General features: G+C 42.6%; 1 protein-coding gene across 1 annotated transcript in view; it reads left to right on the top strand.

Annotated features, from left to right (window-relative positions):
- ckap5 (cytoskeleton associated protein 5) overlaps window positions 1–17,494 on the top strand; it is a 153,480-nt gene that overhangs the window by 60,649 nt on the left and 75,337 nt on the right. Inside the window, exons 13-22 of the mRNA XM_078221041.1 lie at window positions 181–357; window positions 5,102–5,200; window positions 8,941–9,051; window positions 10,175–10,267; window positions 11,233–11,418; window positions 11,999–12,093; window positions 12,411–12,468; window positions 12,552–12,677; window positions 13,533–13,666; window positions 16,669–16,843. Coding sequence (XP_078077167.1) covers window positions 181–357; window positions 5,102–5,200; window positions 8,941–9,051; window positions 10,175–10,267; window positions 11,233–11,418; window positions 11,999–12,093; window positions 12,411–12,468; window positions 12,552–12,677; window positions 13,533–13,666; window positions 16,669–16,843 — 1,254 coding nt within the window. The remainder of the gene's footprint in view (window positions 1–180; window positions 358–5,101; window positions 5,201–8,940; window positions 9,052–10,174; window positions 10,268–11,232; window positions 11,419–11,998; window positions 12,094–12,410; window positions 12,469–12,551; window positions 12,678–13,532; window positions 13,667–16,668; window positions 16,844–17,494) is intronic.

Below are 17,494 nucleotides of genomic sequence, written 5' to 3'. Positions count from 1 at the left end.
AGGTAAATTAATTTGGGGTATGTAGCTGCTATGGTCTAATTGCATGGCAGTACAGACTTGTGAATGGATGGTTGTGGAGGGGGGTGGTGGGTGGGAGCAGGGGCAGTGTACAAGTTGGTAAACGGCTTACTACTTTTCCCATTATAAATTTGAGATTTGTGACCTAACTTGTCATTTCAGATAAAAGAATGTTCCGATAAGGTAGACCTTCTTCATGGGAAGAAAAGCAGTGCTGGTGCATCAAAAGCCGTAAAGCCTGGGGGGCAGGGCAAAGTTGCGCCATCTTCAAGCTCTGGTGACAAAGTAGATGCTCACACAACCAAATCTGGGCCGTCAAAGAAACCTTCCACAAGCAAGGTGGGGCATTTTGAAGATTTGTATACTTACTAGATACGTGAATTGTGTAATTAAATATATTTGCACTTGTTAATTATGAAGTTTGATTATTACCTGCTTTTGCATAGCTGCAGGGTGCATTCTCTATCATAGTGCTCATTATTGAATAAAACAAAACTTAAATTTTAATGTTGATTTTTAATGCAAAAAGCTTCAATGTATGGAATGTGCCCTTTCACTTCGTCGTACAGTTTCATGCTTCAAACCGGAGCTTCTATGGTAGTGTAGTTTATAAGAACCTGTGTAACATGAAGCATACTCATTGATCCACTGGAGCAAGCTGAGAGGGGTGATTGAAGGCAGCAGTGCTGGTGAGAGATTAATTGAATTGTTTATTTATTTAATTAGTCAGCTAGTGTGTGTATTTTTTTGGCCTTTACTTTAACAGCAGTTTTTCAAGTTTAAAGTGAAAACTAGAAGTGGGCAGCAAAGGAGTCTGGGAAGGGTTTTTTAAGCGCGTGAAGTATAAAAGGTAGGCTGCAGTATACAGCGGGCAGCGTTGGGAGCGGGCAGTGTAGTGTGTGGGAAGCAGAGTGTGAGCTATAAGACTTTGGCTCACAGGGCTTAGGCTGAAAGGGCGAGCAGGGGTGAGTTGAATTCATTTTTGCACTTTCTACCTGGTACTGGCAAGGTATCTAGAGGGGATGGGTGTGCAGGCAGTGCAATGTTCCTCTTGCACTATGTTTGAGGTGAGGGACGACGACAGTGTCCCTACTGATTACACCTGTGGGAAGTGCACCCATCTGCAGCTCCTCCAAAACCGTGTTAGGGAACTGGAGCTGGAGTTGGATGAACTTAGGATCATCAGGGACGCAGAGATGGCCATAGACACAAGCTTTAGGAATACAGTTACTCCGAGGATTGAAAACAGATGGGTGACGGTGAGAGGGGCTGGGAGGAAGCAGTCCGTGCAGGGATCCCCGGTGGTCGTTCCCCTTAGCAACAAGTATTCCGCTTTGGATACGGTTGAGGGGGATGACATACCAGTGGGGAGCCGCAGTGAGAGGATCTCCAGCACTGTGTCCGTCTCTGTGGCTCGGGAGGGAAAGGGGGAGAGCGGGAGGGCGATAGTTATTGGGGACTCGTTAGTTAGAGGGATAGATAGGAGGTTCTGTGGCAGCAAAAGAGACTCACGGATGGTATGTTGCCTACCGGATGCCAAGGTCCGTGATGTCTCAGACCGTGTTTTCCAGATTCTGAAGGGGGAGGGGAAACAGTCACAAGTCGTGGTGCACATTGGTACCAATGACATAGGTAAGAGAAGGGACGGGGATTTAAAGCAGGAATTTCTGGAGCTGGGCTGGAAGCTGAGAGCCAAGACGAAACATGTGGTCATCTCTGGTACGTTGCCGGTACCACGTGATAGCGAGTTGAGGAACAGGGAGAGAGTGCAGTTAAATATGTGGTTGCAGGGATGGTGTAGGAGGGAGGGTTTCAGATACGTGGATAATTGGAACACGTTCTGGGGAAGGTGGGACCTGTACAAACAGGACGGGGTGCACCTGAACCAGAGGGGCACCAATATCCTCGGAGGGAAATTTGTTACGGCTCTTCAGGGGGGTTTAAACTAATTTGTCAGGGGAGTGGGAAAGGGAGTTGTAGTCCAGAAGTCAGTGAGGGTGGTGAGGTATTGGGGAAGGTATCAGGGTCAAGGGTGGGTACTGGTAGACAGGAAGGTGGGTTGAAGTGTGTCTACTTCAATGCAAGGAGCATCCGGAACAAGGTAGATGAACTTGGGGCCTGGATTGGTACTTGGGACTACGATGTTGTGGCCATTACGGAGACGTGGGTAGAACAAGGACAGGAATGGTTGTTGGACGTTCCGGGGTATAGATGTTTCACTAAGTGTAGGGAAGCTGATAAAAGAGGTGGAGGAGTGGCATTGTTAATCAAGGATAGTTTAACGGCTGCGGAAAGGCACTTCGTGGGGGATCTGCACACTGAGGTAATATGGGCTGAAGTTAGAAATAGGAAAGGAGCGGTCACGTTGCTAGGAGTTTACTATAGGCCCCCAAATAGTAATAGAGATGTGGAGGAAGAAATTGCTAAGCAGATTATGGATATGTGTGGGGGTCACAGGGTAGTTGTCATGGGGGACTTTAACTTTCCAAATATTGATTGGAACCTTTGTAGGTCAAATAGTTTGGATGGGGCAGTTTTTGTGCAGTGTGTGCGGGAGGGTTTCCTGACACAATATGTGGATGGGCCGACTAGAGGTGAGGCCACATTGGATTTGGTACTGGGAAATGAACCGGGCCAAGTGTTAGATTTGGTTGTGGGAGAGCAATTTGGAGATAGTGACCACAATTCGGTGTCTTTTGTTATTGCAATGGAGAGGGATAGGGCCGTACGGCAGGGCAAGGTTTACAATTGGGGGAGGGGTAATTATGATGCGATTAGGCAAGAATTAGGGGGCATAAGTTGGGAACAGAAACTGTCAGAGAAAGGAACTAATGAAAAGTGGAACTTTTTCAAGGAACAAATACTGGATGTCCTTGATAGGTATGTTCCTGTCAGGCAGGGAGGAAATGGCCGAGTGAGGGAACCATGGTTCACAAAAGAGGTGGAATGTCTTGTGAAAAGGAAGAGGGAAGCTTATGTAGGGATGAGGAAACAAGGTTCAGATGGCTCAATTGAGGGTTACAAGTTAGCAAGGAATGAGCTGAAAAAGGGGCTTAGGAGAGCTAGGAGGGGACATGAGAAGTCCTTGGCGGGTCGGATCAAGGAAAACCCCAAGGCTTTTTACTCTTATGTGAGGAATAAAAGAATGACCAGGGTGAGGTTAGGGCCGGTCAAGGACAGTAGTGGGAACTTGTGTATGGAGTCAGTAGAGATAGGCGAGGTGATGAATGAATACTTTTCTTCAGTGTTCACCAAGGAGAGGGGCCATGTTTTTGAGGAAGAGAAGGTGTTACAGGCTAATAGACTGGAGGAAATAGATGTTCGGAGGGAGGATGTCTTGGCAGTTTTGAATAAACTGAAGGTCGATAAGTCCCCTGGGCCTGATGAAATGTATCCTAGGATTCTGTGGGAGGCAAGGGATGAGATTGCAGAGCCTTTGGCGTTGATCTTTGGGTCCTCGCTGTCCACGGGGATGGTGCCAGAGGACTGGAGAATGGCAAATGTTGTTCCTCTGTTTAAGAAAGGGAATAGAAATGACCCTGGTAATTATAGACCGGTTAGTCTTACTTCGGTGGTTGGTAAATTGATGAAAAAGGTCCTTAGGGATGGGATTTACGACCATTTAGAAAGATGCGGATTAATCCGAGATAGTCAGCACGGATTCGTGAAGGGCAAGTCGTGCCTCACAAATTTGATAGAATTTTTTGAGGAGGTAACTAAGTGTGTTGATGAAGGTAGGGCAGTTGATGTCATATACATGGATTTTAGTAAGGCGTTTGATAAGGTCCCCCATGGTCGGCTTATGATGAAAGTGAGGAGGTGTGGGATAGAGGGAAAGTTGGCTGATTGGACAGGTAACTGGCTGTCTGACCGAAGACAGAGGGTGGTGGTCGATGGAAAATTTTCGGATTGGAGGCAGGTTGCTAGCGGTGTGCCGCAGGGATCAGTGCTTGGTCCTCTGCTCTTTGTGATTTTTATTAATGACTTAGAGGAGGGGGCTGAAGGGTGGATCAGTAAATTTGCTGATGACACCAAGATTGGTGGAGTAGTGGATGAGGTGGAGGGCTGTTGTAGGCTGCAAAGAGACATAGGATGCAAAGCTGGGCTGAAAAATGGCAAATGGAGTTTAACCCTGATAAATGTGAGGTGATTCATTTTGGTAGGACAAATTTAAATGTGGATTACAGGGTCAAAGGTAGGGTTCTGAAGACTGTGGAGAAACAGACAGATCTTGGGGTCCATATCCACAGATCTCTGAAGGTTGCCAGTCAAGTGGATAGAGCTGTGAAGAAGGCCTATAGTGTGTTAGCTTTTATTAACAGGGGGTTGGAGTTTAAGAGCCGTGGGGTTATGCTGCAACTGTACAGGACCTTGGTGAGACCACATTTGGAATATTGTGTGCAGTTCTGGTCACCTCACTATAAGAAGGATGTGGAAGCGCTGGGGAGAGTGCAGAGGAGATTTACCAGGATGCTGCCTGGTTTGGAGGGTAGGTCATATGAGGAAAGGTTGAGGGAGCTAGGGCTGTTCTCTCTGGAGCGGAGGAGGCTGAGGGGAGACTTAATAGAGGTGTATAAAATGATGAAGGGGATAGATAGAGTGAACGTTCAAAGACTATTTCCTCGGGTGGATGGAGCTATTACAAGGGGGCATAACTATAGGGTTCGTGGTGGGAGATACAGGAAGGATATCAGAGGTAGGTTCTTTACGCAGAGAGTGGTTGGGGTGTGGAATGGACTGCCTGCAGTGATAGTGGAGTCAGACACTTTAGAAACATTTAAGCGGTTATTGGATAGGCACATGGAGCACACCAGGATGATAGGGAGTGGGATAGCTTGATCTTGGTTTCAGATAAAGCTCGGCACAACATCGTGGGCCGAAGGGCCTGTTCTGTGCTGTACTGTTCTATGTTCATACTCAGCCTATTTAATTAACTCGCCATGCCTGTATCTTCGGCTGGTATATTTTAATGTGATGATTAGCTAAATGTGACTGTTTAGTAATTTGTAACTGCCTAAGTAAACCAATTGCCTATTTTGGGACAGACTGTCCTTATTAAAGACTAACATACTGTGTTCTGCAGTCTGGTGCACAATCCAAAAAAGGACCAGGGCCTGCTTCTGGTCCAGGTGGGAAAGGAAAAAAAGCAACAGAAACCAGAGAGGTGGAACCAGAACTTAGTGTAAGTATTAACTTCCAGACATGTTCATGCAAATATTGCTGTCTTGCTGTACATGTTCTTTACAGTTTTGTATGGGAGATCATTTTAAAATTTGAACAGGAGGCTAAACAGAAGGTTTAAGTTACCTTTAATTAGAGGCATGGGAGGATAGTGATTTTGCTGTGATCTGGAGATGATGGTTCAAAACTCAGCAAGACAGCTGGGGAATGTGATCAAACCTGGAACTAAAAAAATAACATCAGTAATGGTGATCATGGAAACAACTCAATTATCATTAAAAACTGTCTCATTCACTCATGTCCTTTTAGTGAAGGAAATCTGTCCTTGCCTGGCCTAAATGTTACTCGAGACCCACTGTGATCTGAAAATGACTTGGCAAGTCATTGCGTGTGCTCAAAAAAGTGGCCAACATCACCTTCACGAGCAAATAGGGATGGACCATTTGCCCTGCAGCAACACCAAAGATCCTTTAAGGAAGTAAAAATGGTAGTTAAATCTGGCTTGCAGATCTGGTCTCAAGTGCTGTTTCTATTGTGAGAGATATCTATTCTGTCTACAAATAAAGCAGCAAACCCTGAAAAGCTATTTCGGCAGAACTGACGAGAAGAATAAGTTTAATTAACAACAGTTGGACTCTAGGATTCTACTATACTCAATAGATGAATGTAATATGCCAGTCCAATATTGGTATACTTATTTTTCTGTTACATTGTGATGTGCCTTAGAAAATGCACCAGTATTGCTGAGTTTTTTTTTAAACCTGCAAGTGTGTGCACAAAAATAGGACAGGAGGGCTTCCTTTCCACCTGGAATTGCCTGTTTTCAGTTCTCTGAATATTGCCATATATTTGTTGCTTGAGATTACCTGTGGGCTTTTTCAATTCACCACCAGTAGCTTTTCTGCCAACACAGTGGGTACCCTGCATTCAAAATAGTTGGACAAAATTAATTAACTTATTAATTTTTCGTTCAGATGGATTAATTGTCCCATGTATAGGGGAATTAGGAAAGTGGGTCAAGAATGAGGTTATTTTAGTTATTCTAGTAACATCCAGAAATACCTTGTGCCATTGTCTTTCTTAATAATTTGATCAAGAGTCCTATTCCAGTAGGAAGGTTTTTAGGAAGCTCCAGTAAAAGGCTCCTTACTCCAAAGAAGAATCTACGAGAAAATGAGGTATTGGATCCCGGACTAATCTGCCCTCAGTGCAAAAAATGGATATTGTCAAATAGATGTGTCTTAAATTATTTATTTTGTGATCCTGTGCCAAAGAGCACCCAAAAACAATGACTATTTATGAAATTGGAAATACTTATTATGCACGGCAGCAGCATCCGTGGAGAGAGAAAATAATGTTTTAGATTGGCAATCCATCGGCAGAATTGGGAGTGTTTAGCAATAAGCAGTTTTAAGCAAGGCAGGGAAAGTGGGGACCAATTAGAAAGGGGAAAAGTATTTGAATTGGTGGAAAGCAGGAGAGATTAAATGATAAAATAGGTGATATGGTAAAGATGATGATAAAGTCACATACCTCATCATAGAAATCATAGAAACCCTACAGTACAGAAAGAGGCCATTCGGCCCATCGAGTCTGCACCGAACACAATCCCACCCAGGCCCTACCCCCATATCCCTCCACATTTGCCCGCCAATCCCTCTAATCTGCGCATCCCAGGACACTAAGGGGCAATTTTAGCATGGCCAATCAACCTAACCCGCACATCTTTGGACTGTGGGAGGAAACCGGAGCACCCGGAGGAAACCCACGCAGACACGAGGAGAATGTGCAAATTCCACACAGACAGTGACCCAAGCCGGGAATCGAACCCAGGTCCCTGGAGCTGTGAAGCAGCAGTGCTAACCACTGTGCTACAATGCCGCCCTACCTGAAATGTTAACAATCATTTCCCCCTCCACATGCTGCTGTATCTGTTGAGTATATCCAGCATTTTCTGTTATTAGCCGTGGGAGTCATGGGTTTACAGTATCCATTAGTCAAAAGTATTGCCTTGCACTGCTGAACCTTCTGTCATTTAATGTCTTCCACCTTTCACCCCATCAGACTTTTTGTTCATTCTTCTCCCTTCTTCCTTTTCCTGCCTCTCATAAAAACAGTTGCATTTCTAAGCACACTCCAGTTACAATGAAAATGTAGGAATTAGCAGTGGGCCATTTGGTCCATCAAGCCTTTGCTGTCATTTAATAAGGTCATGGGTGATCTGATTGTGGCCTCAACTCTGCTTTTCTATCAACCCCTGACACCCTTGTCGATTGAAGTGTCTTTCTAACTCTACCTTAAAAATATTCAGTGACACAACCTTCAATGCTCTCTTGGGAAGAGAATTTCACAAACTAACAAGTCTCAAAGAAAATAAAATTCTGTTCATATCAGTCTTAAATGGGAGACTGTCTGCTTCTCATCTTGTACCACAAGGAAAAACACCCCCCAACCCCAGCATCCACCCTGTCAATTTCCCTCAGGATCTTCTATGTTTCAATAAGGCCACCCCTCATTCATCTAATGGATACGGTCTAACCTTTTCTCATAACCTCTTAATCCCAGAAATTATTCCAGTGGACCTTCACTGAACTGCTTCTAATGCTATTATAACCTTTCTCCAGTAAGGAGACTATAACTGTAGACAGTACTTGGTCACCAATGCCCAATACAACTGTAGAAAAAATTCTCTGTTCTAATATTCCCTCCTCCTTGCAGTAAACAACAAAATTCCTAACCCCTTGCTGTATCTGCATTCTAACTTGTGGTTCATTAATAGGCAACCCAGCTCCCTCTAGAGTAGAGTTTTGCAATCTGTCTCCATTTAAGTAAATATGCTGCTTTTTTAAATCTACCTGCCAAAGTCAACAAGTTTGCATGTTTTCATATTACACTCTGTCAATTTTTGGCCCACTCGCTAAACCTATCTATATCCCTTTGTGGACATTTTTTTGTCCCCTCAATTTACTTTCCTACCTATCTTTAGCTCATCGTCAAAATTTAACAACCATGCAGTCCCTTCAATCGAGTCATTTCAATGGATCGTAAATAGTTGAGGCCCCAGTACTGATCCTTGTGGCACTCCACTCATTACATCTTGCCAAACTGAAAATTTATGTCCCCATTCTGCAGCTATCACACTGCTGACCTGCCATCTTTATGGATTAGCCAGGCTAATGCTTTTGGGCCACTGGTTCAAATTCCAACCTGGCAACTGGTGTAATTCAAAATGTAATTAATAGAATATGATTAATAATTGGAAAGCTGGTCTCCGTGACTGTGAAACTGTTTGTCCTCTCTCTCTCACACACACCCCACCCCCGCCATGTCCAGGCCCAGCCGTTCAGCCCATTGAGTCTGCACCGACTCTCCAACAGAGTATCTTACCCAGGCCCTATCCCCGTAACCCACCTAACCCCGTCAATCCACCTAACCTTTGGAGTGTGGGAGGAAACTGGAGCACCTGGAGGAAATCCATGCAGACACAGGGAGAATGTGCAAACTCCATACAGTCACCCAAGGCCAGAATTGAACTTTGGTTCTTGATGCTGAGAGGCAGCAGTGCTAACCGCTGTGCCACCATGCTGCCTGCCCTGTGTCAGACTTTATACAAGAACTGTATTAAACTTGTATTTGTTTGTGTTGGTGCATCATACAGGGCTGTTTCATTGCTTTTGTATGCCTCCAGGCATATAAACATACTTGTGACATTTATTGTTAAAGTTTCTCTGTTTTTAAAAGATTGAGGTGTGCGAAGAGAGAGCTTCAGCTGTGCTACCTGCCTCCTGTCTACAGCAACTTGACAGTAGCAACTGGAAGGAAAGGCTAGCCAGCATGGAGGAGTTCCAGAAGGTATCTCATATCAGTATTCAACAGGCTTCAAATATGTTGCATGCAAATGAGGGGTAATGGCTACTATTAAGCCGGCTGTAGCAATACATTACTTTTGTGTGGAATCAAGCTGTGTATACTACCTAAGCGTGGCTATAGTCTTGCCACTGTTTGTTTAGTCTTTGGCATGCTAGTGCTGCTCTCTGCCAACTTAACTATCAGTTTTCTAAATGTAACTCTTGTGGAAAGAACCCTGGATTATAGCTTTCAGTCGTTAAATAATTCTAGGGATCTTGGCTCCATCGTCCACCAGGAAGTCCATTCATGTCTTTTTCCTCTGAGGGAACTTGCTGGTGTGAGTGTTAAATTTACCCCTCATTTGCGTAAACCTTTATCCCCTCAAATTGCAATTACTTTCCTCTTGTGTTTTATTATGTTGTTTTATGGTCTTTCATCATTGTACAGGTCTTGTGCTGGGAATCAGTCTTGGACTATTCTGAACTTCAGTGTTTGTAACCAGACTAGACTTGGTACTTGGTGTTCGTGGTCTGACCAGAACAATACATTGTTTGACTGTGACCCCCCTTGGGGGTTTCTGGCCTTTCAACTTCATCCTCCTTTTTTTAACCTCAATCTTTGTATATATGTTACCCATTTTTGTTTCAGTTCTATGCACAATGTGCTTTTTAATTTTACATTTTGTTCAATTCATTTTGCATTTTTTGAAGTGCCTGATTAACTGCATAGTTTGATTATGCAGATTTAACAAATATTTGAAGAGAAATTATGTAAATTTGAAATGCTTTAGTCTTAGTATTGGTCCCTGCGATTATACCATTTGGAATGTTTTCTCTCCCCTCCCAATCTCCCCTTGATGTACACGACTATTTATGATATTGAATTGAATCAATGGATTTTCACATTGGCTTGATTGGGGATTTTTTGTGCATTGATAATGTTCTTAAATATTCCTGGAAAATATATATCTGGGCACTGGGGAATTTTTATTTGTTTGATTATATGATTCTATGTTGCTCTCAAGATTGCAACTAAGGAGCTTGAGCAGAACCTTGGATGTATTTTTGAAATAGAATGTGTATCTAGCTGAAATATCATTTAATACTGGTATATTTACATTTTACAGGGAGTAGAAGTCACTGAAAAGAGAGAGTTGCCTTGCCAGGCACTAGTGCGGATGCTAGCTAAAAAACCAGGCTGGAAGGAAACCAATTTCCAGGTATGATTATTTAAAATATACGCTGCATGTTGAATGAGTATATTTTCATTTCGGAAAATATTCAGGAAGCATTTAATAGAATAATTCTGTACTGCAGAGCACATTTTTAATGTTGATCTAGGCTGATGTGCAGTATGGGGGAGAGCTGCACAGAGTATCACCATGTTGCTGCAATGCCTCTGGTCTACACCGTCAGTGGACATAACCTTTCACACCATTGTTTGAAAAGAGTTCTGATGTTCTGACCAATAACGCTACCAAAACGCCTTATTAACTGCCATTTATTCAGATCGTGGTTTGTCGATCAACTTCATTTTGTCCACCCAGATATACAGATTTTTCACTATCCTTAGAGCAGGAGCATTCAAGAAAAATAGGAAAGAGTGGTGGAAGTGGAAAATTCTGTTACACAAAGCAATTCACTTTCAGTCTAAGATCAATAGGTTTTTGTTAGTCAAGTGTATAAAAGGGCATGAGACCAAAGCAGATGGACTTGAGATTTAGATCAACCATATAATTTGATGGCAGAACAGGCTCAAGAAGCTGACTGTCCTATTTATTTTGTAGAATAAATGCGTCCTAGTTTCACTCCTAACTGGCCTTGTCCTATTCTACCACCAGAAGTGCATCTATTCTATTGAATCTATTAATCATTTTAAAGACGTACTAAAATCCCCCATTAGCATCTCTCACGCTTGCTTTCTTGGAAGCACAACGTGTTTTGACGGGTCTACAAGTGGTTGTTGGCCTCCAGTGCCCAAGATGCTAATCGTTTTTGAGACTAGGTAGTTGGTTTTGAACATTACTCTGAAATGCCAACTAGCGTACAGAAACAGGCCCAATTGCAGTTCTCTTCTCCCCATCCTTTAACCATAAATGCTAATTAGGTGCTGGAACTCCCTGTTCGCAGCCAGCTAGAAAACCATATACTTCGATGACTGAAACTAATCAATTTAATCCTTCAGGTGATGCAGATGAAATTGTATATTGTTGCACTGATTGCTCAGAAAGGGAGCTTTTCTAGAACATCTGCCGAGGTTGTGCTGGATGGGCTGGTTGACAAGAGCGGAGATATAAAATGTGGAATAAAAGCAAAAGAAGCACTCACTGCGATAGCTGAGGCATGTTCCCTTCCTTGGACTGCTGAACAGGTTAGTACAGCTGGAATGTTTGATTAGTTTCAAGTAGCTAATAATTCAGTTCAAAGCTAAATCTTAGGTCAGGCAGCGTCGGAGAGCGAAAGTGTTGACTCTTGAGGTCAATGTCCTTTCGTTAGAACTTGAAGATTGGGTGATTGAACAGCTTCTAGTCATTTACAAAACCAGACAAATACAAGCAAGGAAAGCAAAAACTCAAGGAGATGAACATGACTGCACCTCCTGTTGAGGTGGATGAATATTCCATTTGAGAGAAGAGCAGAATTTCAAGATGTACATTGATGTAAGAGTAATGGCAGTAAATTAAAACTTGCAGCTAAAAATGAGGTGGGAATTGCATTATGAGGTTTTTTGAGATGTTGCTACATTTCCTTGATGGCTAACACCAGATCCTAATTGCTGCAGAGGCTGACCATTTAGAACCAAGATTGAACGTTTGATTAATAAAAGTACACTTGTATTGATTTTTAGCTACAAATGATAGCCTAATTAAGGCAATATTTAAATGTATTGAATGTTGGATCTGTTATCAGTTTTCTAAGTCCCTAGACAATCATGTTTAAAATGTTTGCAGGTTGTTGCTATGGCGTTTGCACAAAAAAATCCCAAAAACCAAGCTGAAGTTTTAAACTGGTTGGCAGCTGCTATCAAGGAGTTTGGATTTGCTGGGTAAGTTTGTTTTTGAGCTCATAAGCTGCTTTTGAGTGATTTTGTGTTACAGCTGTTTTAATTACTTGATTGACTTTTGAATTTTAGACCAGTCAAATTTCTGAATGTCATTAGATTGAATCTAAGCAAATACTTAAGAAAAAGGATCGTAATTTTAATGTTTTGGAAGCTCGACATATTTTGGCATTACAATTCATTAACTTCAGTAAGAATGCTTTAACTGTGCAGAGTAATTATAGATAACCCTAACTTGTCGATTGCTGGCTACTTTTTGGAATTCCTTAATCTTTTGCTAATTTCATTTTTTTTTTTTGCAGGCTAAATGTGAAAGCTTTCATCAGTAATGTGAAAATTGCTTTGGCTGCAACAAATCCTGTAAGTAGGGCTGTTTTTATAACCTGTTTATGCATGTTGCAACTCTGGCTCCTGAAATCTGACTCCTTTTACTGTTACTGTAGGCTGTGCGGACATCTGCAATCACTTTGTTGGGTGTGATGTACCTATACATGGGAGCACCATTGAGAATGTTTTTTGAAGATGAGAAGCCAGCTTTGTTGTCTCAAATTGATGCTGAGTTTGAGAAGGTAAATTTCACAAAACTATGGAGTCTTCCCATTCTTGATGTACTTTGTTTGCTGTCCTGCCTTACTTGATTCGATAAAAAGTTGAACACTTCTGATTGCAGTATGCTAGTTTAGCATTTTATGAATTAAGATTGCATTAATACTGCAAATTGTTTTTTGGTTGTATTAGGGTCCAGGACCAGCACCCCAAATTAGATTAGGAAGCCAGACTAGCTCCCAACAATTTTTTTGGCATAAATGGAGGATAGGATATTTCCTTCCAGGAGTGATTCCACTAACAAAGTAGGGATCTTTTATAGTAAAACAAGCTTTATTTAATAACATATTTTAAATATAACTAACAAATGAAGCAGCTTAACTATTAACAGTTGAACAATATTTAAAAATGAAAAGGAAGCCTCTTTAATTTCTAACTTATCACTGTTCCAGTTCCAAATAAGCAATAGTCTCTTTTCAGACTTAAATGTCACTTAAGTACAGTTAGCAACCGTAAACATACTTGCTGTAATGAGTGTAGACTGTATTGAACCTTTGAGAGAAAATTAGCGTCAGAGCAAAAGTCCATTACCTCTAAATAAATACTTGCAAGGCTAAAATGAGTAATTATCCTGCTTTTATAACATCAAAACTAAAGATTTTCCAGACACGTTGACAGTAGAATAAAGCTGAATATTTAAACATTCCCTTTGAACATAAAAAACTATATCTATATCAATTTCACGACCTATCGTCACAGTTGGGTAATTAAATCAGCTGTTGCAGTAGCAGCTAAAATGTTAGCTCAATGCTAGCTTTAAAAAAAGTTAGGCCTGTTTGGAGGTCACAAGTAGAACTTGCAAACTCTTGTATTCACAGGTGCAAGGGCAAACTCCTCCTGCTCCAATCAGAAGACTGGTTAAACGTGATGCTGCTGAAGAGGAAGCGCCTGAAGAACAGGATGAGGAAGAAAATGGACATGTTCAGGATCTCTTGCCACGAGCTGATATAAGGTCAGTTCATTTTGGTCCTGAAGCGTCAAGTATTTTTGCCAAATTTTATTGTGTTGAAAAAGCCAAGGAGAACTAACTGTATTGGGCCCACTATTTAACCCGTCTAGCCAATGCAAAGCAATCAACAAAACCAAGAGGGCAATGTCACCCATGAAATCTTATGGCATCAGTTCAGAGGCAAGGAAACTTCCTGCTAGCCACCATCTACTGCCCTGCCTCAGATGATGGCTTAGTGTTTCCTCCAAGTTGCTCAACATGGAGGGATACTGAGGGTAGCAAGGGTACAAATATACGCTGCGTGGCTTCAATGTAAATCACTGAGTGTCTGAGTAGCACCCCCACTGATGGATCCTAAAGGCTTGACCATCTCAATTTGCTAGATTGGGATTCAGCGGAGGTTGAGGAAAGCAACGAGGGACAATGTACTTGGCCTCATCCTCCTTATTCCACCTGTTACAGCTGCATCTGCCCATGACTGTGCTGGGTGTGACCACTGTACAACCCCTGTGGGGATGAAGCAAGTTGGAGCTGCACTCATCCAGGCAAGGGGAGAGTATTCCATCATAATTCCTGACTTGTGTCTTATAGATCCTGGATTGGCTTTGAGGGTCAGGAGATGAATTACCTGCCACAGGGTTCTGAGCCTCTGACCTTCTCTGGTAGCCACAGTATTTATATGGCTAGTCTATTTCAGTTCCTGGTCAATGGTAATCCCCAGGATGTTGATAGTTATGGATTCAGTGATGGTACTGCCAATGAATGTCAAGGGGTGATGGTTAGATCCTCTCTTGTTGGAGATTGGCACTTGAGTGGCGTGAATATTACTTGCTACTTGTCAGCCCAAGCCTAGATATTGTCCAGGTCTTGCTGCATTTGGACATGAACTGCTTCAGTATCTGAGGAGTCACAAATGTAGTTAGATATTGTACAGTCATCAGAAAACATCCCCACTTCTGGCATTATGATGGAAGGAAGGTAATTGAAGGAGCCGAAGGTGGTTGGGCTAGGACACTACCTTGATGAACTCCTGCAGTGGTGACCTGGAGCTGAGATGATTGACCTCCACCCACCACAACTACGTTCCTTTGCGTCAGGTATGACTCCATAATTTCCCCCCTGATTTCCATTAATTTCAGTTTTGCTAGGACTCCTTGATGTCATGCTCGGGCGAATGCTGCCTTGATATCAAGGGCAGTCACACTCCCCTCACCTCTGGCATCATTATCCATGTTTGAACCAAGGCTGTAATGAGGTCAGGAACTGACCGGCCCTGGCGGAACCCAAACTGCGTTCATGTGGAGTGAATCAAATTGGCTGAAGACTGACATCTGTGATGCTGGGGACTTCCAATGGAAGCCGGGATGGATCATCCACTCAGCTCTTCTGGCTAAAGATGGTTGCGGATGCTTCAGCCTTTTGCATAGATGTGCTGAGCTCCTGCAATTTTGAAGATGGGGATATTTGTGGAGCCTCCTCTTCCAGTGAGTTGTTTAGTTGTCCACCACCACTCATAGCTGGATGTGGCAGGACTGCAGAGCTTAGATCTGATCTGTTGGTTGTGGAATCACTTAGCTGTGTCTATTTCTTGCTGCTTATTCTGTTTGGCATGCAAGTACTACTGTTGTAATTTCACCATGTTGGCACCTTTTTAGGGATGCTTGATGTTGCTCCTGGCATGCCCTCCTGCACTCTTCTTTGAACCATGTTTGATTCACTGGCTTGGTGGTAATGGTAGATTGGGGGATATGCTGGGCCATGAGGTTGCAGATTGTGGTCAAGTACAATTCTGCTGCTGATGGCCCACAACACCTCTAGAATGCCCAGTCTTGAGTTGCCATCTGTTTGAAATTTATCCCATTTAGTCTGATGGTAGTGCCACACAACATGATGGAGGGATATCCTCAATGTGAAGATGGGATTTTGACCACAAAAACGTGGTCACTCCTACCAATACTGACATAGATGGATTAATTTGTGGCAGGCAAGTTGGCAAGGAAGGGGTCAAGTATGTTTTTATCTCTTGGTTCCCTCACCACATGCTGCAACCCCAGTCTAACAGCTATATCCTTTAGGACCTGGCTATCTCTGTCTGTGAATGTACAATCCAGTCACTCTTAGTGATGGACATCGAAGTCCTCCAGTCAGAGTACATTCTGTATCCTTCCCATCCTCGGTGCTTCCTCCAAGTGGTGCTCAATGTGGAGGAGTACTGATTCATCAGCTGAGGGAGGACGGGTACATGGTAATCTGCAGGTTTCCTTGCCCATGTTTGACCACGGTTGCATGCTCAACGGGGGGAACAACATGCAAAAGAGCTAAACAATCTTAGAACCAAGGGCTCAGATCAAAGCCTGCCACATCTAATGAATGTTGGTGGTCAATTAAACAACTAACTGGAGGGTATGGCTGCACAAACACTCCAATGGCAGGGCAGATCTCCACTGGTGGAGTCTTAGCTAGAACAAAGGAATTTGATTGTTGAAGATCAGTCATCTCACCCCAGGACATTACTGCAGAAGTTCTTCAGGGTGATGTGGTTGGCCCAACCATCTTCATTCACTACATCAATGACTTTCCCTCCATCATAAGGTCATAAAGGGTGTTGATTGTGTATTCAATACCATTTGCAACTCAGATACTGTAGTAGTTTTGGAACAATATTGCTGTTCCTTCATTGCTCTTCAATCTAAGTCCTGGAACTCCCTTCCCACCAGCACTGCAGGTATACCTATGCCAGATGACTGCAGAGGTCCAAGAAGGCAGATCAACAACACCTTGAACAATTGGGAATGAACGACAAACGCTGGCCTAGCCAGTGATGCCCACAGCTTATAAAATACTTTCAAACGACAAGTATTCTGGCCAAATCAAATCTATTAATCTGCTTGTTAAGGGCTTGATGGATTTTAATTAGACACCTATAGATATTGGGTGGATTTTCTGTATGTGAGGAGAAGAATTTGATAAGGCATTTTAATCTATCTTTATTTTTAAATGAACAGTGACAAGATTACGTCAGAGCTTATAGAAAAGCTGGGAGATAAGAACTGGAAGATCAGAAAGGAAGGTTTGGATGAATTAAGTACAATTCTAAATGAGGCTAAACTTATTCAGCCAAATATTGGAGAACTTCCTGGAGTACTGAAAGGACGGCTAAATGACTCAAATAAAATTTTGGTAAGTCCTTGTGTTTAAAAACATGGGTATATTTAGAGTCAGGGGTTTACAGCATGGAAACAAGCCCTTTGGCCCAACTTGGCCAATGCCACCTTTTTGTTTAACCACTAAGCTAGTCCCAATTTCCCACGTTTGGCCCATATCCCTCTATACCCATCTTACCCATGTAACTGTCTTAATGCTTTTTAAAAGACAAAATTGAACCCACCTCTACTACTACCTCTGGCAGCTTGTTCCAGACACTCAACGCCACCTGTGTGGAAAAAAATGCCCCTCTGAACCCTTTTCTATCTCTCACCTTAAATCTACGCCCTCTAGTTTTAGACTCCCCTACTTTTGGGAAGAGATGTTGACTGTCTAGCTGATCTATGCCCCTCATTATTTTATAGACTTCTGTAAGATCCTCTCTAAGTCTCCTATGCATAATTCTGTATTTCCTTCTCCCTCGTATGTTTACCTGCTCCTCCTTTAAAAACGCCTGGCTAATTCAACTCAGTCACTAATGGTTTTTGATTGCCCTTCATGAAGTATTAAAAGCAACGGTTAATTTTGCATGATTCCAGCTGCTAGAATCTGAGATGGGCGGTTATTTGATTCATTTGGGATTGTCTAAATTTTGAACAATCTGGTTCCGTCTTTGGTGGTGCAGTG

The sequence above is a fragment of the Mustelus asterias genome, chromosome 9 (assembly GCF_964213995.1).
Source record: "Mustelus asterias chromosome 9, sMusAst1.hap1.1, whole genome shotgun sequence".
NCBI lineage: Eukaryota > Metazoa > Chordata > Chondrichthyes > Carcharhiniformes > Triakidae > Mustelus > Mustelus asterias.
This window is presented reverse-complemented; position numbering and strand designations above follow the sequence as displayed.